Here is a 12,023-nt window from a genome sequence, read left to right on the forward strand (position 1 = left end):
ACCCACAATTAATGAATGCTGAGATACTCCTGTAACACATAGAGTTAATTTACATTTAATCTTCACAACTGTAATTTTCAATCTCTGCTACTTCACTCAAATTGATTGGTGTCCCTTACAGTTTTAAAAATATGAGTATTTTTGCTGAATAAATCGTAGCCAAAAAATAGTAGTTGATTTCACAATAGTTTTACTTATCTTGGATAATCGGAATAATTTATACAGAAGACATGATCCTGCGAAAAAACAAGAAGCTACTACAGCAGCGATTGGTAACCAAGGCTAGTAAGTGGGCCACATGAGTGACCCTCTTTCATCTCAGTGGTCCACAAGATTGAAATCAGACATTACCCCAAGAATAAGATTAAATATATTACACTTGATTCTCCTTCTTTATTAGGCCTTTTCAACACAATGTGATATATTTTGAGAGGAAAATTAAATTGCCAGCAAAAGTACCATAAAGAAGAGGAAGGAGTACACAGTTCTTACAGTGTTGTGTGCAGTAACCACACACCTCGCACTTGCCCTTATTTCAAATGAGTGTCACTTCTCCTTTTGCCAGGGGCTGCTTGACCCTCTCCCTCTTCCCCCCCCCCCCCCCCTCCACTCCAGGCCATGTCCCCACTACATCCTTTTCCTCAAACCCCAACCTGGCCTCTTCCCCCTGCCTCCTCCCCCAAGTGCACCCCATCCATTCTCTTCCCCCTCCCTCCCAGTATTTCTGGAGCGTTCTGAATCAGCTGATTCACACCCCATCCCTGCTCCTCCCAGAGCTTGAACACTGTGAATCAACATGTTCAACCTCTGGGAAGGAGGGGGAGAAGCAGGAACAGGGCACGAATCAGCCAATTTATGGCGCTACAGAAGTTCTGGAAGGGAGGGAAAGGAGAAGGTAAGTGCGGGGTCCCCAGTGCATGAGAGGGGCTGGAGAAGGCGGAGACTGGGGGGGTGCATGGGCCAAACACAGAATCCTGATGGGCTGCAGATTGCCTAGCACCATACTAAAGAGTTGAAAAAAATATTGCATATCTTTTTACATGACCATTAAACAATAGTTTGCTTGTCACTCTGACTATAGAACAAAAACATTACTAGTATATTTCAACAACACATTACCACGAACAAACACCTATATTTATTTAGAAGTCCATGGGTGAAATCTTGGCACCATGTAAATTAACAGCAAAATGCACATTGATTTCAGAATTTAACCCTGAGTTTCAGAATGGATTTTCAAAGGAATACAGCCTAGTAACTAAATGAGTCACACTATAGAATGTTTTATTTGTATAGTTTATTAGCGGGCTGTGCCCTCTGCTTGCTATGCTCGCCTACCCCCCTCTCTCCAGCCACTTTCACTTCGGGGAAACTGTTCACGCTGGTGACATCATTCTGTCCCCTGGCAGAAACATTCTGTCGTCCGCAGGAAAATCCTTTTTATATACAGAGACCAGTGGTCACCAACCATTAGATCAGGATCTACTAGTAGATCTTAGAGCCTCTGATAGGTGATCCTGACTGGTTTGGCCAAGAGGCTATCAAGTGCTGGCACTTCTGCTGCCCCTCCCCCCACTGCTGCACATCTCCTGCACTTTGCCTTGGAGCTGTCCCCTCAGGAGCCTCCTGCTTGCTGTGCAGGCCAGGGGAGGTAGAGGAAGGGTGCTGATGTCAAGGTGCTCCCTCTCCCACTCTGTATCCTTTCTCCACAAAGGAGAGAGGGAGCACAACAGGACTGGGAGGGAGTTTGCTGGTTGCTTTTGGGAATGGTGCAGGCCGAGGGCAGGAGTCAGCCTGCCTTAGCCCCAGTGCAGCACCAATCAGGAGCCACCTGAGGTTAGTAATGCCCAGCTGGAGCCCACATCCTGAAACCCTACCCCAGTAGTGAATCCCCTCCTACATCCCATGCCCCGCCCTAGCCCAGAGCACACCTGCATTCAAATACCCTCACAGAGCCTGCACCTAGAACCCCCTCCAGTACCCCAAGGGCCTGCTCCAAGTTCAGTTCAGAGCCCCTCTTACACTCCAAATCCCTTAATTCAAGACCAAGCCTGCACCCCAACCCTCTGCCCCAGCCTGATGAATGTGTGGGAGGATGGAGTGAGCAGGGCCAGGGCCTCAGAGAAGGGGCACAAAGAAGGTGGGGCAAGGGTATTTGGGTTTGAGGTAGATCCTTGATTGCACTTAAAGTCAAAAAGTGATCTCATACTTAAAAAGCTTGGAGACCACTGACAGAGAGATAGTCACATCTTTTTATATGCTGATTTCTAGTATTTTTATTCACAATATCTAAAGCCAGCTAAATCAAGTATTCCTATAAGATTTACAAACTAAGAGTTTGCTAGCATGTGCTTGCATAACTTTTGGTACATCTTTTCGCTGTGATTTTGCAATCATACCCACCCCTACCTTGATTCATAGCAGTAATACCACCAGAGATCAATAGGGCTACTTCAGTAAATAAAGTTCATCACATGCATGAGTGTTTGCAAAACTGGGGCTTTAAAATGCAAAGCTTTCATCCCCTCCAGTGCTCCTGGTGCTTTCCTATGAATCCCAAATCATGAACAGGGTCACCAGTGCTCCCTTCAAAGACAGCCAGGACAGCTAGAACCCTAAATCATGCCCATCCTAAACTTCTGGACCCTCCCCTCAGTGGCTTCGCCCATCAATAAGCCCTGCCTGCACTATGCCTTCAATATCAATCAGTCAGGCTACTTTAGACCAGAGAAAGTGACAAATTTCGATACAGGTAGGGTGCTTGCCAAGTAGAACCAATGAAAAGCCAGCGATGAATTCAGTAATCTCAGGAAAAACTCTTTTCCATTCAATACCTTGTAACTAGTTAACAAAGTTAGGGCCGGATCCTGCATGGAGATCCCCGTGAGCAGACTGCTGTGGCTTGGGACTGGGCGGGACTCCATAGACTTCAGTGAGGGAAGGAACTGCTGTGAAATGATGCCTGCAGGCAGACTCACTGGGGAGGCACTGCTTGTTCCCCCTAACGTTTCAAACCCTTTCACATCGAGCAGGGTGCACTGACGCTACTTCACGCTGTTCACTTTGCCTTGACTCCACTCGCTGCTCTCCTCTGACCCAGCGGGCTAAACTAGTGGGTACGTCCAGGCAGACTCAATCGGACTGCGTCTGGCTCGCGCTCTGGAGGGAGTGCTGGAAAGCCGCGCAGGAAATCCAAAACAGTAACCTGCACCCCGTGGCACGTCGCAAGTTTTAATCCCCTGCTCCTGGGTGCCAGCTGGCATAGCCCCCGAGGTGGAGTGGGACGCTCTGGGATCGGGATCCCCCCCCCCCCCACGGGAAACACCCCCGCCCCTAAAGACACAACTACCCAAACAAACAACAGCAGCAGCCTTCCGGAATGCCCCGGTTACTAATGAATGGTTCTTTCCACGCGCCTTGCCAAGGTACACCCTTCTGCCTCTGCCCGCACTTCTAGGATCCCCGGGAGATTGGGCGTGGAAGGCGAAGGCATGTGTGATCCCACCTCCTCTCCCCCTGACAGGGGCAAGCCGCACACAGCAGCGCCTGCAGCTGTCACTTCTGCGGGGCTCTGCCTTTGGCGTGCAGCGCTGCCGCCTTCTCTGCTTCCCCGCTCCCGGGTTGTGCCCTGCCCGCAAGCTCCGGCTCCCTGGGGTGCAGGCGAGGGCGGACCCCTGGCAGGGCCGGTCTCGGGGCGCGGGCTTTGCTCTCTGCGCTGGGGGGGGGGGAGCCGCGAGAGGAGCGCGCTGACTTCTCCGCCCCACCTGCTCTGCCGCGGGAGGGGAATCTCCTGCGCCAGAGCCGGGCCCAGCCCCGCGTGCAGCCGCGGGGGAGCCGCGAGCCCGCAGCCCTGGCTGGAGAGCAGGGGCCCCACGGGCCGAGCGGAAAGTGAAAGTAGCTTGTGCACGCGGAAGTCCCATGGGAAAAGCAGAGCCCCGAGGAGCCAGCGCGTCTCCCCCGAGGTGGCTGCGGCCAAAGGGCTGGTGAGTCAAGGGGACGCCGGCGGCCCCTCCGCCCCGCAGCACGTGTCCCGGCGCGGACTCTGCACGCCGCCAACCTCCCGCAGCGGCCACGCGCCATGGACGTGCCTCTGCCGCCACCATGACCGAGAAGCCACCCGCGCAGCTCTCTCCACCTCCCCCTGCGGACCATGTCCCATGGTAAGCAGCGCCCCGCACGTCGCACCCCAGCCCGCAGCGCGCGCCCTTCGCCCCGCAGCGCGCGCCTCACCCGGCTGCGCTGGCTCCCGGCTGCCGCCCGCACTGCAGCCGCGGCGCCCGCGACGGTGCTTTTATCCCCGCTATCCGACCGGGAATTTCCCAGCTTTTCAGAGCGAAAGTGGAAGCGCCCGGTTCCCACGTTTGCCCGCCTGCTAGCGGGAAACCAGGGAGCGCGGCGGGGGTTGGGGAGCGGGCAAGGAAGCTCCGCCGCCCCATCCAGGCTGGCGCGAGCACCTGCCCGCAGGGCAGCCGGCTGCTCCCGGGCAGTGGTGAGAGCGGGGTCGCTTGCAGTCCGCCCTCCTCAGCTCCAGCAGCCCCCACCCGCCGCGCCGCTCCTCGCCCTGGCCGCGAAGCTGCGCGCCGGGCCCAGCAGATACAGATGCTGTGAGGGTCCTACGAGCTGGCCCAATATTAGTGGCTGCGTCTCCCCCCCCCCCCCCCACACACACACTTTTGCCTGGAAAACAACGCATCCCGGCTTCCAAGGTGCTGTCGGCGCCCCTGCCTCAGCCCAAGGACTGGGGGTGTTAAGCTTTTGGGATTTGCAGGCTCCCGCACAGCCCTGCTCTGCATGCAGGAAGAAAATGTTACTTTTTTTGCTGGGGGAGGGGGGGGGGAGAGGGGAGGGAGCAGTTTTTCTGCCGCCTGGGGCCGGAGTTGCTGTTTCCCTTCTCCTCACACTCCCCTGCTAAAAGACCTGGCCTCTCCTGGCTGTTGGAAAAGAGAGGGTTAAGGGAAGCAAGGGAGATATGATCCAGGCTTATAAAATCATGACTGATGTGGAGAAAGTGACTAAAGAAGGATATTTATTCCTTCCCATATCAGGAGAGCTAGGGGTCACCAGATAAAATTAACTAGGCAGCAGGTTTAAAACAAACAAAAGGAAGTATTTCTTCACACAGTGCACAACCTGTGGAATTCCTTGCCAGAGGATGCTGTGAAGGCCATGATTTTAACAGGATTAAAAAGGGAGCAAGATAAATTCATGGAGGATAGGTCCATCAATGGATTTTTTACCAGGAAGGGCAAGGATGGTGTCAGCTTCTGTTTGCCAGAAGCTGGGAATGGGCAACAGGGGATGGATCACTTTATGATTTCTTGTCCTGTTCATTCTTTCTGGAGCACCACACATTGGCCACTATTAGAAGACAGGATGTTGGGCTAGATGAAACTTTGGTCTATTCCAGTGTGGCTGTTCTTATGTTCACCGTGGCCCCAAAGAAGTTTCGTGCCCCTGCTGACTTGAGGCACCACTGCTTGCCATCCCCCTCCTCCTGGGAGCACTGTGCATGCCCCTGCTTTGAGGAGCTGGCTGTAGAAGCTCCTCTTCTTCAGGCCACTGGGGCATTTCCATGGCTTGAGAGCCAAAGGAACACAGACTGCCCGATGCTCCCAGCCACAGCAGGGAGAGACCAACCTGGACTGGCTGGTGCTCCTGAACAGCTTCCAGTGGAGGCTTTTGGAAGCATTGAAACCCTGTGAGGATGCTACAGGCTGGTAGCTTTCTATTAGCATCATTTAATCCACAGATATTGCTAGGGTGTTGCTGAGGGAATTGAAGTGATCTCTTTCCCGTGTGGTATAACAAGTGATTGTGTGTCTGCCTGCCCCCCTTCTTGAACACTGAAGGGACTAATAGTTGCTTTTTGTAAATGGGGGCTTTTCCCTGCATCTGGAACTCCCAGGATTGTTAAATCCAGCTGGCTGAGGATTTTAGAAAGTAGGAGTCATGAATTCATATACTTGCAGTGTAAGAGCAGTGTTTGTTAAAAGTTTGTTAAATGTTTCCTTTTCCAACACAGCAATGAGTCATTGCAGATAAATAGATGTTAACTTTTTAAAATGTATAAACTGAAGTCTGACTGAAAATCTTTTCCCTTCTTAAGTGCAGAGCTTTCGTGGCTCTTATTATGGTATGAGTATTATGGTTTCATTATGACCAAATTTACTAATGTAAAAAACCCACATATACCACAACAAACCTTTAATGCCCTCTTTTTCCTTTGCAGGTTACTTTAGTCTCAAACTTCTAAATTAAGTGGGTCTGTGGCTATGGTGTTGTTGCCATATACCAGTATCTGTAAGAGATGTGCTTAATTCTTGTTCAGTATTATTGATTGGATCTATTGCATTGAACAGACTTGGGGCATTGTTGTTTGTCTTTTGAAATATAAAACAACTGGAAAATGGTTCGTTACATTAGAGAAAATGGGGATTAGTACAAAAATTGTAAGGAGGATAAGGAACTGGCAAAAGGGGGAAAGGACAACAGGTTATGACAAAAAGTAACTGGAAAGAGTTTATCAGTGTCATTCCTCAAGGGTTGGTTTTAGGCCCAATCTTACTCTCATTTTATTACTGACCTTAGCACAGAAAATAGGAGTGTGCTAATGAAATTTCATTGGGGTACAAATGGAATGGTATAATCAAAAGAAGGGGGATTGGAATATTATAAAGGAAGATATGGATGACCTTGAAGACTAGAATAACAAAAATGAGATAAATTCAATAGTACAAAGTGCAAATGTCATGTACCTAAGGTCTAATAATAATTTCTGCTATAAGATGTGGGTTCCTTAGGTGGAAGGGACAGAGGAGGAAAGAGACCTGGCTGTATTCCTTGATCACAAGATGACTTTGATCCACCAGTGTGATACAGCTGTCAAAAAGGCAATTGTGAACCATTCCTCAGCTATATTCTGGTAGAGCTAGAGAACTATTAATACCATTTTGTAAGGTACTAGTATGATCTCATTTGGAATACTATGTACAATTCTTGTTACAAGTGTCAAAGTTGAATTCAGACTGGAATGGGTGCAGAAAAGACATACTATTATGAATGAAGGATTGGAGGCTTATCATATGAGAGAAAACTGGAAGAGTTTGACTCGTTGAGCTTTGCAAAAATAAGGCTGAGAAAGAATATGATTGGTCTGTATAGATACATTGAGGGTGGAGCTAACCACTAAGGCAGGTAAAGAGCTATTTAAGACAATGTTGGCACAAGAACAAATGAATATAAACTGGCCATGAACAAACTGAGGCAGGAAACTAGGAGGTTTCTAATGATCAGAGGGATGAGGTTCTGGAACAGCCTCCCTGTAGGAGTTATAGGGGCAAATGATTTAATTAGTGTGAAGGCAGAGCTGGATAATGCATGTGTGTGACTGAATGACAGGGTTGCTTATGAAGGTGTAGATAGAAGATCATTTCCAATTTACATCTTATGGTTCTAAGAGCTTATCATAGAATACTAGGACTGAAAGGGACCTCGAGAGGTCATAGAGTCCAGTCCCCTGCCCACATGGCAGGACCAAATACAGTCTAGACCATCCCTGATAGACATTTATCTAATTTACTCTTAAATATCTCCAGAGGTGGGGATTCCACAACCTCCCTGGGCAATTTATTCCAGTGTTTGACTACCCTGACAGTTAGGAACTTTTTCCTAATGTCCAACCTAAACCTCCCTTGCTGCAGTTTAAGCCCATTGCTTCTTGTTCTATCCTCAGAGGACAAGATGAACAAGTTTTCTCCCTCCTCCTTATGACACCCTTTTAGATACCTGAAAACGTCTATCATGTCCCCCCTCAATCTTCTCTTTTCTAAACTAAACAAACCCAATTCTTTCAGTCTTCCTTCATAGGTCATGTTCTCTAGACCTTTAATCATTCGTGTTGCTCTTCTGTGGACCCTCTCCAATATGATTCAGGGCTCCAGCTGGCCAATTGCAGGAAGGAAACCCTCTTCCCCTCCCTCCTATTCCCCCTCCACTCCCACCTTCCCCCCACTACACACACTCTATGCGGGGTGTTTTCTTTTTGTTTTGGTCACCTTCTTTCGAAGCATCCAAGATTGCCACAGCTGGAGATGAGGTACTAGATGGAGCGTGCCAGCGCTCTGGCAGAGCACTGAGCATTCTGTTTTTCAAGTGCTTGTCTGGCTGGTTCTTTATCATATACTCAGGATTTAACTGATCACCAGGGCTTGACAAATAATACAATCTACTTGCTCGTGGCAAGTAGATTGTAACCTGGAAGAGCCGGGTTCGGTTGCAGATCGCCGGACAGCGCTGCTGGCGAGCGGGGCTCGCTGCAGTTCGGCGAGCCCTGCTGATCACCATATGTAGGGTTCAGAAGGATTATTTCCCCAAGTCTGATTGGTAGCAACCTTGACTCTCTTTTGCCTTTCTCTGCAGAGTATGTGTGCCAGTCACTTGCCAGGATTATCTGGGATACATCCCACTTGCTCATTTCCTTGCCATTGCATGAGCTTCTGCCATTGGTACATCTCACTCCCTCCTATTCTCTCCTTGTGCCACATTATCACCCACGCTGTGTCTCTGTCAACAGAGAGATGTAGATTAGACATGTCGAAATTGCTAATGAAGCAGGGATTTAAATATCCCGTGCTTCATTAGCATAAACATGGCTGTTGCTTTTTTTCGAAATGGACCTTTTTCGGGATAAAACCCCGGCAGTCTAGATGCGTGTCTGTTGAAAACAAACCCTTTCTCGACAGATCCTGTAAACCTCATTTTTTGAGGAATACAGGATCTGTCGAAAAAGGGTTAATTTTCAACAGATCGGTGTCTAGACTGCTGTTTTTTTTTCTTTCGAAAATGTTCCATTTTGAAAAAAGTGGTGGCCATTTTTATGCTAATGCAGCGTGGGATATTTAAATCCCTGCTTCATTAGCAATTTCAGCGTGCTTGATTTGCATCCCTCTGTCGACAGAGGGATGCAGTCTAGACGTAACCCCAGTATCCTAGGGACTGTAACACTCTCTAAACCATACATTAGGGATGTGAAAAGTTAACCAGTAATCATCACCGTAAATGGATAATGTTTACCAGTTCTGGTTAACTGGAAATCGGTGTGGGGCAGGAGCAGCTCCCTGCCTGCCATGGACAGGGGGATGATCTAAACCCACAGGAGGCCTACCGCAGACAGGGCTGTTCTCATTTAGAGCAGCCCTGTCTATGGCAGCCTGGGCACCCAGCAGGCAGGGGCAGTTCTGGTGTCCACAGCAGCCTTTGTTAATGGGGAGCCTAGGCTCCCTGCAGACAGGGGCTGCTCCAGAGTGGGGTGGAAGGGCTGGAAGTTGATGTTAGCCCCAACCCCCACATAGGGGCTAAAAGCCGGCAGAACCAGCCTCATCCCCAGTGTGGGGGGCTGGGAGCCAGTAGCAAGGGAGTGAGGGATCTCACTTAGTCGGTTAATAAGTCAGATGATAGGCTAACCTAATGTTTAACCCATTGGATCAACCGGGATTTTACATCCATACCCTAGAACCAAATTTAGAATGGAGTCCAGGGTGGTGGTGTTGGACTGTTGATATATAAAAAGAGGAGACCAAGTCCCCTAACGCCATTGGCCTCGTCTCACGGTGCACGTACCACAGGCATGTATTGCAATCGCTTGAATATTTCTGCCATATCAGCGATTTATGTAGGAATGCTGACAAGGGCGAGATCGCATGCCCCACACCCACACACCCCGAGGGGGGGGGGGTTGCTAAATTTGCTTGTCTTGTACTAATTGTATGTTGTAAGTAGTGTTGTAACAAGTAACTGTAAACTGCGAAGCCAGCACTGTACTTACCCCTTATTTGGAAACAAAACCTAACCTATAAGAATACGAAACGTCAAAAATGAAGTAACCTATCATGTTAAGGCACCTAAACCAGGAAGGATGTTAACCCTATAAGACCCCCTGCCTATGAGATGTTGGGGGTCGGCTTTGCTTTGCAGCTTTAGCTCCACAGCCGAACATTGTTTGCAAACAATAAAATTGAGTTGGACCCAGCTTAAAGTGTGACTCTCTTCTGTGGGCAAATTAGACTAGCCTCTAGGGGACGAACCTTGCAATTTGTGCAACACTGTGATATTCAGGAGGTCAGAACAGATGATCTTGTGGTCCCTCTGGCCTTAAACTCTGGCTCTGTAGGAATCAGAGGTCTGAGTGCAGGATCAGGGATATACTATGTCAGTGGTTCCCAATCTTTTTTTATTTTGGGGACTGGCAAACCCATTCACAAACTTTTGGTGGGCTGGCAACATTTTATTTGCATATTCATTATGCAAATAATGAATATGCAAATAAAATATTTCCAGATTCACCAAAATTTGCACCCATCATCAGGTCACTCATATGCTTCAAGCCTGACTCCTGAACGCCCTGCAACTCCCCCCCACATTATGTTATTCAACCTTGGCAGCCAGAGCAACTGCAGCAGGTCCTAGCCCCCCATCAGAGCAGGCCCCAACTTCCCCACCACCAGCCGTAGCAGTTACCGGCCCCCTTGCAATGCAACAGGTCCCAGCCCCACTCTCCCGCAAAGGCAGGCTCCAAACCCTCCTTCTCCCAAAGTGGCAGGTCCCAGTCCCCCACCAGAGCAGGCCCTGGCCCCTTGCCACGTGACAGGCTCTGGCCCCCGGAACAGGCCCCAGCCCCCCCTGCCACGCAGCAGAGCCCGGCCACCGGAGCAGAAGCAGGGCCTGGAGCAAGAGCAGGGCCCCTGCCACGTAGCTGCAGCAGGTCCCAGGCCCCTGCCTCGAGCAGGCCCCAGCCACCCACCATGCGGCTTCAGCCACTCCCCCCAGTGCTGCAGCTGCTCTCCACACAGCCCTCATAGCTGGGCCATGTAGTAGCTGCCAGAGCTGGAACCGGGGCTGGTAGGGGCAGCCTTACCGCAGCCCCGGCTCCAGCTGCAGCACACCCAGATACCTGCCACCCTACTCACCCTGCTGTTGAATGGTGAAATGGGTGGGGAGGGAATTCCTTTATGGGGAACCCCAGTGGGCAGGGCTAATCAAAAGCCTGGCAGTGTGAGGACATGGCCTGGCAGAAGTTGGGAACCACTGTACTTATAGAGACAGCCCTAAGAAATTATAGACTTTTTGGCCTTATAATGACTATATTTATGTCTTCAATTTCAAGGGATTACAAAGTGCTTTGTGCCAGATTTTCAAAGGTAATTAGGAGCCTAAAATGCAGACAGGTGCCTAGGGTAAGATCTACTGAGGAGATTTAGGCTAAATCTACACTTAGAACATTAAAGCGTTGCTGCAGCACTGCTTTAAAGTGAAAGTGTGGCTGCAGCGCCGGCACTAGGAGAGAGCTCTCCCAGCACTCTATGTAAATGAGGGGCGTGGCTCCCAGTGCTGGCAGCCCATTTATTGTGGGGATTTAAAGCATTGTAATAAATTTAAGGGGTGTTTTTTCATGCCCCTAGGCAAAAAAAGTTGCAGTGCAGTAAAGTGGCAGCATAGACATGGTTTTAGACTCAGCATTTTAATGCCTAACTTTGCCTACTGAAATCCACAGCCTCAAGCAGGGTAGGGATTAATTTAAATGAAATTGATGTAAATCATGATTTAAATCACTAGTCAAGAAGACTTGATTTAATCATGGCTTTCTACATAAAAGTGCATTCTTGTTGGTTGTTATAACCTTAATACATATTTGTGAAGAATAAATAGATATAGGTTTCATTTTATAAGGTATATACTATACATTTTTAAAGTGTGATTTATTTTGAAAACTTTTTGGAATAGTTTTACAGCTATATCAGAAAATGAATGATTGTTTGGTCATTTAATATACTAAAGATAATTGAAGCAAATATTTGTGAAGTCATTGCAAGGTGAACTATCTCCAACTCAACAGGTTAGTCATTAATATTTGGAATATTTTCTTCCCATGTTGTATTTGGAGGAGAACATCACCAGACAGACATTTAAATTGGTTTATTTAACTAAAACAACGTTTATGTATTCTGTATTTTTTTCTTCAACTGCAA

General features: G+C 48.8%; 1 protein-coding gene across 1 annotated transcript in view; it reads left to right on the top strand.

The window, feature by feature from the left end:
- Positions 1-3,370: 3,370 nt before the first annotated feature.
- The window catches only part of IL7 (interleukin 7), a 38,538-nt gene continuing 29,885 nt past the window's right edge, over positions 3,371-12,023 (top strand). The window contains exon 1 of the mRNA XM_075920481.2: positions 3,371-4,160. Coding sequence (XP_075776596.1) covers positions 4,151-4,160 — 10 coding nt within the window. The 5' untranslated portion in view covers positions 3,371-4,150. The remainder of the gene's footprint in view (positions 4,161-12,023) is intronic.

This window comes from Pelodiscus sinensis, chromosome 2, assembly GCF_052426305.1.
Source record: "Pelodiscus sinensis isolate ZL-2025 chromosome 2, ASM5242630v1, whole genome shotgun sequence".
Classification (NCBI taxonomy): domain Eukaryota; kingdom Metazoa; phylum Chordata; order Testudines; family Trionychidae; genus Pelodiscus; species Pelodiscus sinensis.